This window comes from Kogia breviceps, chromosome 3 (genome assembly GCF_026419965.1).
Source record: "Kogia breviceps isolate mKogBre1 chromosome 3, mKogBre1 haplotype 1, whole genome shotgun sequence".
NCBI classification, from domain to species: Eukaryota; Metazoa; Chordata; class Mammalia; order Artiodactyla; family Physeteridae; genus Kogia; species Kogia breviceps.
The window spans coordinates 8,562,636-8,579,398 of record NC_081312.1 but is presented as its reverse complement, the minus strand read 5'-3'; the positions used below and the strand labels follow the sequence as shown (position 1 = coordinate 8,579,398).

The following is a 16,763-nucleotide window of genomic DNA, read 5'->3' as shown; positions in this document are numbered from 1 at the left end:
TCTGAGTAGCATGGTGAACTCTTGCATCATCATACTCTAACCCACTGGTATGTGAACCATCCCTTTGTCCAGCATATCCCACCAGTGAGTCACTGAGCGGCCGTCTCAGTTATCAGGTCGACTGTTGTTGGGGTATTGCAGTGCTTGTGTTAAGCAACCTTTATTTTATTAATAACGGCCCCAAAGTACAAGAACAGCGATGCTGGCAATTCGGATACACCAAAGAGAAGCCGCAGCATGCTTCCTCTAAGTGAAAAGGTGAAAGCTCTTGACTTAATAAGGAAGAAAAAAACCGTATGCTCAGGCTGCCAAGATCTACAGTAAGAACAAATCTGTAAAATTGTGATGAAGGAAAAAGAAATTCACGCTCATTTTGCTGTCGCACCTCAAAGGTTATGGCCACAGTGCATGACAAGTGCTTAGTTAAGATGGAAAAGGCATTAACTTTGTACAAGATATTTTGAGAGAAAGATCATGCTCACCTAACTTTTATTACAGTATATTGTTATAATTATTTTATTTTATTACTAGTTACTGTTGTTAATCTCTTAGTGTGCCTAATTTATACATTAAATTTTATCATAGGCATGTACGTATAGAAAGAAAAAAATTAGTATATTTAGGGTTTGGTACTATGTGCAGTTTCAGGCCGCCACTAGGGGTCTTGGAAGGTACTTCTGGAGGACAAGGGGGGACTCCTGTACTTTTACATAAACTACATTTGTACAACTTAACAAAAATGAGCACAGAACACATTTATATAGATGAGGATAAAGATTTGTAAGTACATTCTCAAAGAGGCCTCATAACAATCAAAATCAATCCAAGTACTTGTTATAGACTTTTTCAACCTCTACATATTTAATACCTTCTGGATCTGGAGCCATGAGAAGCTCTACTTCTGTAGAAACACTTGTGAAGAAATCCTTCAGGAAGAACAAGGCATCCTAAAATTGAGAGATGTAATTATAACTAAAAGGGTTCTAAAACTATGAAACGAAGTATCCTGAAGTCTTATATTTCACTCATTGTTCATACACAGCTATAACTTATTCAGCCCCTACTCTGTACCAAGCATTGTTCCTACTCTCAATCTCTCCCTCTCTCTCCCTCTCTCTCTCTCTCTCTCTCTCTCTCTCTCACACACACACACACACACACACACACACACACACACACACACACACACACACTTCCTTGTTAATTCTCACAACTGAGAAAATTAAATTATAGATACAGAAATTAAGACAGATAAGTTAGAAATTAAACTGCTATTTCTAAATCAAAGTACATTTTGGTTTTCTTAGAAATATAGTAGTCTCATTCTTAATTTGGCATTAGTTCTCACTCTGAATTGGTAGCGGTGATCTTACTAAACAATAACAGCAGCCAGCCAGTACTGGATACTCAGATGTGCCCTAAAAGATCTTAATGTCTTATTTCTGCTGTTACCACTGTGTTATATTGCCTTAAACATTTTCTTCATTAGACATGATATTCAAAATAAAAATTGAAAATAAATAAAATCACCCAATCGGTGTGGTCTTTTCTGAAATTCTAGGGTTTGGACCGTTCTTGGTGCTGTGTGTGCAAAGCCACATTTGCCCGTGATTAGCAGCTTCGTTTAGCCTTACTGAGACTGACAAATCCATTCTGGAGAATATGAAAATTAAATACCTGAGCCTGTCCTTTCTTACTCTTCCCTCCCATTTTAAAAAACTTAAATTAATATAAAACATTACTATTGTACCAAATCGCAATGTGAAAGTGAAATACAGGGTCACAGTAAGTGGCAGCACACCAAGTGCCTGACTGGCAAGTCCAAAGGATCCGCTCTACTACTGATCACACGTGTCCCAAGTATAAATGATGGAAGTTAGAAAGGTATTTTTCCAGACAACATGGCATATGGGAGACTGAGGGCTAGAACTGAAGAACCAACAGGTGGTTTCAACAGTATTAGAAATATTCTGGTTCTGCATTTGGGAAGTAAGTTCATGAATTGTTCATTATATTACTATGCTTTACACATATGTATTTAAGTATATAGTTATATATTATTTACACTACATACATTTATTATAAATCACTATATATGTGTATATTTACATATATCAAATATTACATGTTGACAGTTAATAGTATACAAAATGTTATCCTTTGGCCACCAGATGGCGATATTTTAATACCATGAATGTTTTGCCTCCAAAAAAAAAAACAAAGAAAATTCCAGGTATAAATGTGCTCTTATTTAAAAAAAAAAAAAAAAAAAAAAGGGAAGACTGAAGAGACAGTGGTTTTTACACATTTTTACTACAAACAACAGACAAAGGGATACTAATCATCAGCTTTTCTAAATGTTCTCCAAATGTTTGATTTTGGTATTTACGCTGAACTCTTTACAACTCAATAAGACAAACAACCTAACTCTAAAACTAGAAAGATGGGCTTCCCTGGTGGCGCAGTGGTTGAGAGTCCGCCTGCCGATGCAGAGGACGCGGGTTCGTGCCCCGGTCCGGGAGGATCCCACGTGCCGCGGAGCGGCTGGGCCCGTGAGCCGTGGCCGCTGAGCCTGCGCGTCCGGAGCCTGTGCTCCGCAACGGGAGAGACCCGCGTACGGCCAAAAAAAAAAAAAAAAAAAATGTTAAAACTAGAAAGACACAGGGATCTCTCTGGTGGTGCAGTGGTTAAGAATCTGCCTGCCAATGCAGGGGACATGAGTTGATCCCTGGTGTCCGGGAAGATCCCACGTGCCGCGGAGCAACTAAACCCGTGCACCACAACTACTGAGCCTGAGCTCTAGAGCCCACGAGCCACAAATGCTGAAGCCCACGTGCCTAGAGCCCGTGCTCCGCTGCAAGATAAGCCACCACAATGAGAAGCCCGCGCAGGGCAACAAAGAGTAGCCCCCACTCGCCGCAACTAGAGAGCTCACACGCAGCAACGAAGACCCCAAAGAGCCAAAGATAAATAAATAAATAATAAAATTTTTAAAAATCACTTAAAAAAAAAAAAAACTAGAAAGACACAGACACTTCAAAACAGAAGATACACAAATGTCAAATTAGAGCATGAAAAGATGCTCAGCAGCATTAGTCATCAGGGAAATGCAAATTAAAACCGAAATGAACACCAAGTAAGATAGCTGAAATTAAAAAGACAACACCAAGTTTGGTCAGAGCGTGAAGCAGCTGCTGCTCTCATCTGTTACGGATGGGAACCTACAATGGTACCACCACTGTGCAGAACTATTCGGGAGCTTCTCATGATGGTAAACACACATCCACTCTATGACCCAGACATTCGGTTTGTAATTACCAAAGAAAACTGAAAACTTATGTCCATAAAAGACTTGTGCACAAATTTCACAGCAGCTTTATTCATTAAGAGCCAAAACAAGAAATATTTGTCAAGCTCAAACTGTATACCTAAAATCTCTGCATTTTATTATATGCAAATACACTTCAATAAAATCAATTTTTAAACTTTAAAAAATATCGTTTATTATTTATGTTAAACTTTCACTATACAATAGTTATTTCTAGCTTTAAGGTCCTATGGTAAAGGATATTAACAGTGCGATATGACTTAAGGTGTGGAAAGAAATGCTTTCAATGTCATGCTCAGGTGACGCTGAAAAAAGTCACAAACACGCCAACTGGTACTGCTACATGTTCATCATTTCCAACCTCAGCCAAACACCCGCCCCACCCAACGGCCTCACATTGCATCTCACAACCTGAATTAGGCTCTCAACGCCTTTACAAAAATTCATAATTTTACATTCCTTAAGAACCAGCTTGACTGTCACCTCGTCCAGAAAGCCTTTACTGCTCACCCCTCATCTTCCAAACTCCCAGCCCAGCTTAGGAGCCTCTTCTGGTGGGACACATCTTAATGCTTATCTTCATCACAGGGCATTAAAGTCATTTGTCTTTTTGTCTCCCCACTAAACAGAGATCTCTGAGGACGGGATGTTTCTTCCTCTTTGTATTCCCAGCATCCTACTTCGGACCTGGGACAACGCTGGCATTCAGCAAATGATTTGGAATTAACCTATCTTCCCTACACAGATTTCCAGGCGGTTCAGTGAACACCAGACCAGGAAATCTGGCCCCTTCAGATTTCACATCTCAAATCGCCTAGTTACACCACCTCCATCATCTACTTAGCTCCCTACATGGCAATCACTCCATCCGCCTAGTGTCCTGCCTGCCCTACGGGTACGCTGCGCCCCACAAGCAACTGCACCGGGCTTCAACAGCAATGCAGCTTCTTAGAAACAAGAGAAAACAACACACTGCTTTCATACTTACTGTCTATGATCCAGTGAAGATAAAGTCAGAGATATGCTTGGTAAGAAAAATATTACTCAAAGCATTCTCATGCATCAACTGATATGTTTTCAAAAGAAAAACTAAAGAGCACAAATATTTGGCTTTCTATTCAGATGACCATTTGGTATGGTATGTCAATCTTAGAAGATGCAAACTAGAAAGGACTCTTTTGTATCATAATATTCCTAGTTAAGGCATATATATTTGTAGCATGGCTTTGTTTCCCTCGATCCCGTATCTTGGGGAATTATTTCCCATTCCTCCTCAGTTTAGTCATAACATTTATTTCCCTGATTGTTTTTGCTAAGATTAATATTTCTCCATTGAAAATCATAATGCTTTATAGTTCTGAAGAAGAAATTAAGCTCAGTATTAAAAAGGTCTATTAAAGAAAACTGGGCTTGATAAGTCTGGCAAAGTCATGCCATGAAGATAAATCTCACTCAAATTCTTGTTCACACTGGTGATTTTCACAGATCAAAGTTCCCATAAATACGTCATCATATTCCTACTAAGCCAATATGGATAAATTAAAATATGGGTTTCAGGGCTTCCCTGGTGGCGCAGTGGTTGAGAGTCCGCCTGCCGATGCAGGGGACGCGGGTTCATGCCCCGGTCCGGGAAGATCCCACGTGCTGCGGAGCGACTGGGCCCGTGAGCCGTGGCCGCTGAGCCTGCGCGTCCGGAGCCTGTGCTCCGCAACGGGAGAGGCCGCAGCAGTGAGAGGCCCGCGTACCGGGGGGGGGGGGCGGAATATATATATATATATATATATATATGGGTTTCAAAAGATATTCATCTCATAATGAGAAAACATAAATCTAAAATACTCACTGGCAAGACTGACCCAGCTCAGAAGCTACAAATATTAACATAAAGTTGTGCTAAACTTCTGTACTTCACAATACATGTTCTCTGAGATATTCCTATATTTTGTCTACAATATAAATATTACTTTCGATTATCCCTGATACATCTATTACTTATTTAAATAATGAATCGACATTATTCAATCAATGTTATTTAATCAAACAAATAATACCACCCCACATATACTCTACTTCCAAACCTGAGCTCACACCAATATATAAGGTATAAGGGGAGGGTTTTGTGTTATTTCAAAAGCAGATTATTATAAAAACTCCATTTATTTTCTGTAGTTGTTATATGCTTCAGTTAATAATAATAACAAGCTAATAACACTTCTGATCGTTAACAGTGTGTGCCAGGCACCAAGATAAATGTTTTACATACACCAGTCTCCTTTAATCCTCATTTTAAAAACAATGATGCTACATGTATTATTACTTTTTCCATTTTATCAGTGAAGAAACTGAGGCTTGGGGAAATTAAGTTACCTACCAAAAGCCACACAGTTAGTAAAAGAGAACTGAGATTTAAGCCCAGGTCTGACTCTAAACCCACACTCTTCACTACACTGCACTACTACCAAGTATCACATCTTCATACACCGAACAAAGCTTGTAAAACACCAACTATGCCTTAAACAGCTCTCTGGGAAGGCAAAACCCAGGATCATTTGATGGGGGACTTGCTAGAATATAGAAAGGTGGAGTTCTTTACCTCTTTCTATAAATCTCTGCTTTGTTTGTGACCTGTTCAAGCGCCAATTTACTAATTTGTCACTGTGCCCAGGGCAGAGAGACTCTCTTCCAGACGCTGTGACTACAATCCCCTATATCTTGCAATAGTGTATATCGAGGAGTCCTTTCATCCTCTGAAAACACCTGTATATCTGCATTAGGAGTACGTATGTAAAGATCAGAGAACATGTGAAGCAGGTATCAAGAGCTATGTCATGTAGACAGTGAGGAGGAAACCGGAGGACAAAAATCTAACAACGTTGATTCACTAACAATTCAGATTCCAAACAGCTAATGAATTTGCCCTATTCTTTACCAGCAGAAGTCTGTTTTAATTATGCAACTTCCATAAAAGTTAAATCACAATAAACATAATTCCACTAAATTAAATCTCTCATTCTGAACGTGGGAGGCGTATTGAAACGTAATTCCATGCATTATGCTTGTAATACAAACCTGGTCGATGTTGAGGCGAAGTGGCATCAGTGACACTCTGAGGCAGCATTCCTGCGGTGACCTGCCAGACTCCGGGCGCACGTGTAATGCTTTCACCGTCAGCTACAAGGTGAGACACACACACACGTTTTCTCCCTAGTGATAATATGACCTTGTTTTCATTTAAAAAAAGAAAAGCAAAAAAGAGGGGGAAAAATCCTATATCTAGTCCCTATATCAGAACAAAAAGTGGAACTGTTTACCCTCTTTCCTTAGGATCCTGAATCTAACTTTTTGGGGTCACACACTCTTTCAAGAATCTGAGGAAAGACATGAATTCTCTTTAGAGGAAAAAACGCAAATGATACTGTTGTACTCGCAGTCTCAAAGGAGTCAGCTAAGCCCCAGAAGCGAACCCACAGACCCATACTCCAAAGGCAGCTTCTGTGACATTTTCTTCTGGAAGTCCTGAGCTCATCATTTCTATTCTCATAAAATTTAAAAGTTAGAAATGTGGAATACTGCCAACGGTTTCGTTTAAATATTTTGTGTTAAGTGTTTTGTTTTTTTGGCCACGTTGCGTGGCTTGTGGGATCTTAGCTCCCCAACCAGGGATCGAACCAGGGCCCTCGGCAGTGAGAGCACGGAGCCCTAACCACTGGACCGCCAGGGAATTCCTTGTGTAAGTGTTTTGCGTAGATCACTATGGACTTCTGGTTTTCCTCAGGTTATTGATATACTGGCAATTATAGAAACAACATGCAAAATAATTTTTAAAACATAAAATTTAAGCAGTGTATTTAAAAGGGATTTTCGTATAAAAATGAGAAAAAAAAATCCCATAATTTTCCCTAATCTAAAATAAATCTGCAGTTAGATATAATAAAAATACTTTTCTGAAACGAATACAACAAAATATATGAAGTTTTAAATCTTACCATGTTGGAATGAGCTTTTCGAGGCATTTCTTTACTGCAATACAGGTACAAAAACTTATTCATTTGTGACGTTGCCAGACGATCTCGAATTTCAAGATCCTGCACAATGAACACCTGCCGGGAGACCGGGTGTTCCAAGAGGCTAGAATCGCATTCTGGTTTGCATGGGGGGTAGACCTCATGCTGAAACTTCACCTTTACAGAAGAGAAAGAACACAGAACAATCTCTACATTTTTTTTAAATCAGATCTTCTCTTTAAAATGTAAAACATCACTCATTTTCTTTGAATGCTCAGCTTTCGATTCCACTTTCAGAGAACAGCATAACATTCCTACGTTTGTTCACGTATTTATTTATTAATCCATGTGTACAGGACCATACAAGGAAAAGCCTGACTGACATTTCTTATCTGACCTTGCTAAAATCCCTATCCTTTTCAAGCAAAACACTCAATAGGCGTAAGTCATAAAATTATTATCTTGCATACCTATGAAACTGCTTGGAGGCAAGGTTCAAGTTCCAAAAGGGCGCAAATGTACAATTCGGTATACGGAGCTGTCTTCACTACACTATTTCTATGCTAAGCTCCCTAATGTTCGACCCTTGGCACCATCCCAGACAAGCTGACAGAATTAACTGCATCAGTGGCACTGGCAGCCTGGCCTACTGGTCTCTAGACGCTCACAAAGGACCTGAGACCTGTGTGTTATCCAGTGGCAGGCCTTCCAGAGACATACTCCAGCGCAGTGGTTCCCCAAGCACGGTCCTGGGTAAAGTGGTATCACAGTCACCTGGGAACTCATTAAAAATGCAAATTCATAGGCCCTACCTCAGACCTACTGAATTAAAAACCCTGGGGCCCAGCAACCTGTGTTTTAACAAGCCCTCAAGGGGATTCTGATGCTTGTTCAACTCTGAGAGACACTGCTCTAGGTGTAGCCTAGGAAAACAAAAACAAAAACCCTAAATTTTCTCAGAATATTTGAGAAAAAAAAAAGGGGCAAGAGCTTTTATACAAGACCCCTGCACTTTTCCACTTACACCCCAAGACCACACGGGGGAGGGGACAAGGAGTAACCAAAGAACGCCCACTAATGCTCCTACTTCGGTGGATTTTTCCTTTCAAAAATGTCACATTACCTTGCTTAACTGTATTTCCATTAAAAAGTCATGGTTTCTTCCTTTTCCCCCACATACCACATTACGTCCATGTCTTGCAGGCGTGTGAGAAGGAGAGCTGTGGGGACTACTATAAATGAAAAATAAAACCTTTTGTTAAAAGAAAGGCAATGAATGACACCAGAAAAAGTAACAGGATGAAAAAAGAAAATAGGATTACAGAGCTAGCAAAACACTGCCACAAACTGTACTGCTATAAATCAAAACCGCACCTTTTATCCCTTGGAGACATTGAGAACATATATGTTATTACTGCCGTTACAGCAATCACTTACTTGCTAAATATTTAAAACTATAGAAAACGCTAACTATGATGTTGGTGTGCATATCACAAGATAGACTTAGAGATGAGACCTCCCTGTAGGTTCCTTATTATTTCAGAAACCCCTGAGAGGAGAGGACAAATCCTAGAAATTCCAATTAACATGGAAAAGAATTATAGTGAAGTTGTAAGTTTTTTTTTTTTTTCTTTTTCCTTTTTTTGTGGTACGTGGGCCTCTCGCTGTTGTGGCCTCTCCCGTTGCGGAGCGCAGGCTCCGGACGCGCAGGCTCAGCGGCCACGGCTCACGGGCCCAGCCGCTCCGCGGCACGTGGGATCCTCCCGGACCGGGGCACGAACCCGCATCCCCTGCATCGGCAGGCGGACTCTCAACCACTGCGCCAGCAGGGAAGCCCCGTAAAATTGGTTTTTTAAAAAGCACTTTTAAATAGAAAAAGTCATTACAATGCTGTGGCAAAGGTTCCCAGCCCGTGACGCCTTTCCTGACCTTCCCCACTCCACTGAGAGCGTCTGCCCTAGTCTCTGCCTCATCTTTCCACCCAGTTCCCTTCTAGAACCATGGAACAACACACTCACTAACGGCAGCATTAACGGCAGTACTTCAGCAGCATCCACTCTGTGCTGGGCACCCCGCTGGGTGCTAGAGAATCGGGGGCACGCATGGTCCCCACCTCCTGACGCACACACTTCGCTTCGTTGCCCTCATTGGCTCACGTACCTCTCTCTCCCTTCTGAACTTAGGACAGGGTCTGGGGAGTATTCATTTTAATGAATGTGCCTCTAACACAGGCTCTGGCACATGGTAGGTACCCGAAAAATTTTGCTGAATGGAAATGGCTTAAGTCATCGTATTTTAGGAAAAAAATACAAAGAATGCAAACAAGTTTTCAAATGCAAAAATTTAACATTAAAAGAGTAACATTTAAATTACAGTTTTTCATATTACTTATTAATAATTCTTAAAAGGATAAATTCTATGTATTTTTAGTGAAAAGAATATATTGGCCTGGTGGTCCAGTGGTTAAGAATCTGCCTTCCAATGCAGGGGATGTGGGTTCGATCCCTGGTTGGGGAACTAAGATCCCACATGCTGTGGGGCAACCAAGCCCTCGTGCCACAACTACTGAGCCCACGTGCCACAACTAGAGAAGCCTGTGCGCCGCAACAAAGAGAGTATATTGGTCTGCCAAATAAACTTATGTAGAAATTAACTTACATATAACTTTTAGCTGGAGAAGCAGGAGGGGCTGTTCCAAAATCTTTTCCTCCAAAAAGATGCCAAACAAGGGAGACTTCTTTAACCAGGTACCGAATTACAGGAATAGGAAAGTGTAACGGGGCTTTGCTCGTATCTGTCTTCTTAACAGGCAGACTAAAATAATTATCTCTTATCACAATCGCATCATCAACCATTATTTTTACAACTGGTTCTTCTTCCTTCTCCTAAGACAAAGGAAGAGGTAACACATACTCTCTTATTTAAGTAGAAATCACTGATTATGGTGCGCATCTCAAGGGGCTTTCTTGCTTCTGCATTCTTTCTAATAATTTCAATATATGAAGTGGAATAATAAATACTGACGATAGTCATCACATAAGATACTCTGCTTTATTAACAATAAAATGAACTCTCTCTTCTATGTGAATCACTCCGTAAGAAATTTTTAAAGTCTACGATTTGGCTTTTACTATTTGTTTGACAAGAAAAAGATACAGATTCAACGCTTTACCATTTTGTTTAGTGAACTGTGGATTCATTAAATCCAGACCATGCTTTCTCAATGTGAGCATGACTCTAAAAAGGAAATTATATACATTAAACAAGCATCAGCCTTCTCACAAATCACATCTTATCCTTCCCAATTCTTGTGTTAACAAGTCTGTGCAGAACTGCTCTCTGCCGTCTGATTTCACAGCCCTGAGGAGGCATCTTACTACACACTTCCTCTGTAGTTCAATAAACAATGCGGGAGACTTTGCAAGTAGAGTCTGAGAGATGTTCATAAAAAGAGCAAAGTATAACAAACACTTACAAAGTCTCAAGAGTAAATTACAAAAGGAAGTCATTCTGAATTGTAAAGAGTTAACAAAACCTAAAGAATCTTTTCAGGTGCCCTTTGGTCAATTCAATTTATAACACTATTTTAAGACATTAATCATATCATCAATTTATTACCTGAATGGTTGCTCTTGGTGCAAAAAGAATGCAAAAGTCGTCATTTTCTGTGGGCACGCCTGTCACCGCATCACTCATCAAGTGGTGTGTGAATGAGGCGCAAGTGGGCCCAGGCTCCTGGGACACGTTTCCACTCTCATCAGGAAACAGGAAGAGGTCTGAACAACATGGCCCCTGAATTTGAGATTTTTCATCCAAAACACCTAGGTGAAAAGTTTACGACATTCAATTTTGGCATATTTTAAACATCAACAACAATAACATTTATTAAGCATTTTTGGACTTCCCTCGTGGTGCATTGGTAAATATCCGCCTGCCAATGTAGGGGACACAGGTTCAATCCGTGGTCCGGGAAGATCCCACATGCCATGGAGCAACTAAGCCCGTGCACCACAACTACTGAGTCCCTGCACTGCAACTACTGAAGCCCGTGCGCACTAGGGCCCATGTGCCGCAACTACTGAGCCTGCATGCTGCAACCAAGGAAGCCTGTCCACCTAGAGCTCGTGCTCTGCGATAAGAGAAGCCACCGCGATGAGAAGCCCGCGCACGGCAGCGAAGAGTAGCCTCCGCTCGCCACAACCAGAGAAAGCCTGCGCGCAGCAACGAAGACCCAACGCAGACAAAAATTTTTAAAAAAACAGTATCTCGCTTATTTCTTACAATAACCTTCTGACTACTAATAAAAAGACAAGTAAGTATGAAGTTTTCTAAGAAACAGTAAATGATGGACTCATAAAGTTACGGACAGTCTCCTCTTAGTTATTTAGTGTCAGAGAAGTTCAGGAATTCAACAGCAGCTAGTTAGTGTGGACTGGAGTTCCATTTTAGCCAGAATTTCATATTGACAATTATGTGCTGTAGTTGGAGTTCTGGAAGAAAATCCTTGGACAATATAGCAAGGGGAGGGGAAATAGTTACATCCAGCAGCGTCTCACCTAAAACTATAGGAAATCTCTGCTCGGGGAAGGGGTGGGGGAAACGGTTGCCAAGCATGTCTTAGGCCAGGGAATGATCCCAAGCGATAAAAAGACTCCTTGGGGGCACTGGATACCCAAATGGGACACCAGTTCTCAGGTAGCTCTCACAATATGAAGTTCACAAAAGGCCGCATGTGTGCAAAAATCTGTATGTGAACATATATTTTTTATACATTTATATTATATATTAGATTCACTAATTCTTTTGTTTTTATTTTATTTGTGTGTGGCCGCACCGCATAGTATGCGGGATCTTAGTTCCCCCGACCAGGGATCAAAGCCATGCCCCCCGTGGTGGAAGCATGGAGTCCTAACCACTGGACTGCCAGGGAATTCCATAGATTCACTAATTCTTTCTCCATTCATTCATTCAAGCCAAACCCTGTGACGTGAACTAAGAAGGCTCGCAGACTAGACTTTAAACTCGCCTGCGGCAGCACTTTGAACCCGCGCATCCTGGTAAGTGCTCAATGTCCAGTACAGAGTCTTGTGTGTTGAAGCTGCTCAGTAAATATTCATTAAACATTCCTTCCCACAGGAGTAGGTTAGCTGCTAACACCTATTGCAAATAATGTTAGCACACAGGGAACTACAAGTTCCCATTTGCTTCCTTAGCTCTAATTTATTCCAAATTAGAATGAAAGCAACATTGAATGCTAAACTTCTATAACGCTATGAAATAACTTTTAAAAATTAAGATCTCACACATATAGAAATAGCTATGTTCAGCCAATTAGAAAAAAATATTTTTAGATAGATACTTCAAAATATCTAAATGCTTCCACTTGGCTTTAAAGCTCTCTGTCTGGTTCCTCCCTGCTTCTCTAACATTATGGCCTAATTCTTTTTGACAAGAATGGAACTTTTGTTCCAGTATTAATAGCCTGAGTTACTAGATCATTAAGGCTCACACACGCCTCTGGGCCTCTGCTGATGTTAGTGACCTTGCCAAGACTATCTTCTCTCTCCCCTCTACACGCCTAGGTCCTACACACTTTTTAAAAGCTAACTAATCTCATTTTCACTGAAGTCTAATGAAGGGATTCCAAATCCTTTCCAACCAGTGATTAGAGTGTACACTACATTCTGAGGTGTTTTCTTATATCACCTCTCGATGGTTCTGAGCACTAGCCTCAGTCTGGTTCAGTGCCAGTTTGCTGCACTAGACCATGAGCTCCCAGGGAACATAAGCCTTGTCTTCCATTTTATCTGTCGCCCCCTCCCAACACTCTGGCCAGTATTATTTATCTACTAAACATTCAACAAACACAAGCTGACTGATTAATAAATATCCACCAAAACTCAGACCTGTCTCTTCTTTAGTAACCTACTTATTGAGGACTCTGTAAGAACACAAGCATGTCAGCCTCAACTACAACATCACAGCTCCCAGGAAGAAGTCCTGGTGTGTCTCACCGTTAGACTGTGGTTTTACAGACGCGGCAGCCTCTTGCGTGTCTATCTCCTCCATAGCGTCACTCATCAAATCTCGTAATATTTGTTGATCTGCTTCAGGAAGTACTGGACAACGTGAGGATGACCGACCAGTGCAATCTACCTACAGCCAAAAACCCTAATTAAAATCAACTTGAAAATGCTCTAAAAAGCAAATTACTCAACGTTTATTTTGTCCTAGAAATATACTACATTTCACAAAAACACCAAAAACAGGAACACATTCATTTTTCTATATTCTCTCAGCAGGTGTTATATTTTCATTTTAAGTCTTTAGTATCAGCATTTTCACCCCAACAACTACTGGCAAATAGAAATAAATGTGTTATCATCTCAAAGCCGGCACAGTAAACTGAATCTTGAAGAGGTAATACATTCGAAGAGAAGGAAGGTGAAAAACACTGCAGTGAAGCTGGGGGAGGGGGGGGGGTCTCTCTGTAGAGTCCGATCTGCTCAAACCTGATGGCTGCCATGACCTTCACCCTCTGAGACAAAGCCACTGTAGGTAGAGCCTCATTTCTGGAACCAATAGACACCTAAAGACAGTAGGGGGTATACATGAGAGGGGAAATCTACTGAAAAGTGATTTGTGGAATTCAATTCCAACATTGATGCTTAACCATTTTTGTTAGTGAATTGTGGATTCACTAAATCCAAATCATGCTTTTAAAATGGCAGCATGACTCTAAAATGGAAAGATCTCACTTGAAAGGGATAATTCAAAATAACTTTTAATAAACTGGAGAATAAAAGAGAAGAAACAGTAGAGAGAGAGTATCATAAATCACTTCATTATCAGGGAGAATACAGCAGAAGCACGGAAACAAAAACAGAAGTGTAACACAAAGGAGGTGTAAGATCAGCATGAACGAAAGATAATGCAAGGCCTGTCAGACCCTTACTGAAGGATCTATTGACCTAAGGGGACTGAGAATTCTGTTCACAGAAGAGGCCATGAAGAAGAACAAAAAGACTGAAAAAAAGTAAATGCTAAACAAACTGGACATTGTTCTATCTGGACATATGAGAGGGCAGAGAGGGCAGCTGGGGGTATAAGAAGCCAATGAACTGGGAATCCAAATATCTTCATATTGTTGCTGTGTCTGCTACTAATTAGGGCAAATTACCTAAATTCTCTGGGTCTTAACTTATTCATCTACTAAACAGAGATGATAATCTTTAACCTCTCAACTGCACTGGGTAAGAGGAAATCACATATGAGAAAGTATACTGAAAACTGGATAGAATTATAGATAACAAATATGAACGATAGTATCATAAATAAGTCTCCTGGTAATAATACTAATTCCTGCCATCTACCTTCTCAAAGCATTTTTACATACAACTTGCATATAACAGACTCTCACATGATAAATGTTTTCTTTCTTCCCTGAGGACACATGAAAATAACTTAGGTCTGGGAAAATGTATGTTGGTTGAGAAGATTAGTGTTCTGAAACTGAGAGCATCAAACAGTAGAATGGTTTTCTAAAAAGGTCCATGGAATCACCTTCCTAGACCCCATCACCCTGAAAGTAAGGATAGATGGATGATTATTCAAAGTTTCCTTTCTACCCTATGACTGTCAAGAAGACCTCGCCGATGTACAGGTCACTCGCATGTCTGGAATGAGGTGGGGTTGAGTGAGTTCTGATGAGTGAGGCTGGCGGCTGTACCTTCATCTTCCTTTGCGGGGCTCCGGGCTTCACGTCCGCCTTGTGAGCAGCATGTAAGTCCCCGTAGCTTGCAATGTACTGAATGAGATTCATTAATGCAGCACAAGAGTCTGAGCACGTTCTAATATGGACAACGTCACTCGAACAGTGTAATTCAAAGTGCGGCTCAGTCTGGACAGGACACGGAAAAAAGGATAAAAATGTCTACCAAAACAAGAGAAAAAAATGTTTGCATAGGTTTACATTAAATAAAATATAATATGATAATTTGTCTTGCCACAGGAAACATACATTTATAATAACTCAATCTTAACTTTAAAATATTTTATCTATTTCTGACTAAAATTAGGTAAGTGGAAAAATAATTTTACAGTAAGTTCAGTATGTTTTTAGTCTCTTCTATAAAAAAAAGGACTTAAATAAAAATATCCATTTATTTTCAAAACTTACTTGCTCTCCATCAGAATCAGACTTCACTGCAGTTATGGTTAATTCCAAAAGCCCCATATCCATCACACGAACATAATCTAAAATTTGTTTAAGTAATTAATAAAATATCTGAGTATAACTTTCAAAAATTGCTTATCCAACAAACACCTAATAAAACTAGCATTTCTTTAAAATTCATGGCAGGTAGTACTACAAATACTTATAATGTAATGGAAACATAGTTTCATCCTACAAAAATCCTACAGTTCACTTTATTTTTAGTTAGAAACAAAATTTGCCTTCTATTAAATAAACCAGAGTATATATAATTTGATGCATTTCACCAATGTTATTGATATTACAAACTGGTATTACAATATTCAGACTGATAAGATCCTTAGTTCACTGGCTTTATTCTAGAGTTAAAACGCTTAAAAATATTCAGATGCAAAAAATAAAAGAGGATTCATCTATCCCAGATTTTGTTTTTTAACTCTTACCTCTATTCAGATTTATAGTGACAGTGTTACACTTGTCAGACAGGTGTAAAGCAGCTTCATCCAAGATTATTCTGGGCAAAAAAAAGATAAAATCAAGATCTAAAAAACTAACCTTGAATATATGCTGCATGATCACTATATACTTAGCTGTGCCATTCTTTCTGACATAAATATGATCAAAGTCATATGTAGTTTCTAACTTACAAATGTCACCTAACATTTCTTTATTTTTAAAATATTTATTTCTTTTTTTATCTATCTTTGGCTGTGTTGGGTCTTAGTTGCAGCACACGGGATCTGCAAAATGCGGAGTCCTTCGTTGCAGTGCACGAGCTTCTCTCTAGCTGTGGTGCGCAGGTTCCAGAGCACATGGGCTCTCTCGCTGTGGTGTGGGCTTAGTTGCCCCACAGCACGTAGGATCCTAGTTCCCTGACCAGGGATTGAACCCATGTCCCCTGCATTGGAAGGCAGATTCTTAACCACTGGACCACCAGGGAAGTCCCTAACATTTCTTTAAAACTCACTGTTTATGAGTCTAGAAACATTTAAATGGCATAAATGAGATTAAATCATCTGCTCAAATCAATTTTAAATTTTCAGCAATTTTAACAAATGCCCAAATTCACAAGGTTGAAATTAGGAAAATGAAGTCTCTCAGGTATTATGGGAAGTTTACATATAACTGTTTTAAAAAGTTAACCAACAATCTCAAGAATTAATTTTCTCCCTAAAAATGAAATGCAGTAATGAATTGAAGAGGTGGGACGAATCAT

At 39.9% G+C, this 16,763-nt stretch overlaps 1 protein-coding gene across 3 annotated transcripts in view; it reads right to left on the bottom strand.

Annotated features, from left to right (window-relative positions):
- The window catches only part of ATG2B (autophagy related 2B), a 72,967-nt gene that overhangs the window by 11,509 nt on the left and 44,695 nt on the right, over positions 1-16,763 (bottom strand). For 2 of the 3 annotated variants that reach the window (XM_059056090.2, XM_067027811.1), the window contains exons 26-35: positions 15,991-16,061; positions 15,512-15,588; positions 15,062-15,232; positions 13,347-13,488; positions 10,951-11,153; positions 9,991-10,217; positions 8,456-8,564; positions 7,315-7,509; positions 6,398-6,499; positions 869-947 (exon numbers count right to left, since the gene is read on the bottom strand). In XM_059056090.2, coding sequence (XP_058912073.1) covers positions 869-947; positions 6,398-6,499; positions 7,315-7,509; positions 8,456-8,564; positions 9,991-10,217; positions 10,951-11,153; positions 13,347-13,488; positions 15,062-15,232; positions 15,512-15,588; positions 15,991-16,061 — 1,376 coding nt within the window. Of the gene's footprint in view, positions 1-868; positions 948-6,397; positions 6,500-7,314; positions 7,510-8,455; positions 8,565-9,990; positions 10,218-10,950; positions 11,154-13,346; positions 13,489-15,061; positions 15,266-15,511; positions 15,589-15,990; positions 16,062-16,763 lie in introns of all 3 variants that reach the window. The other variant, XM_059056089.2, reaches the window with a different exon arrangement.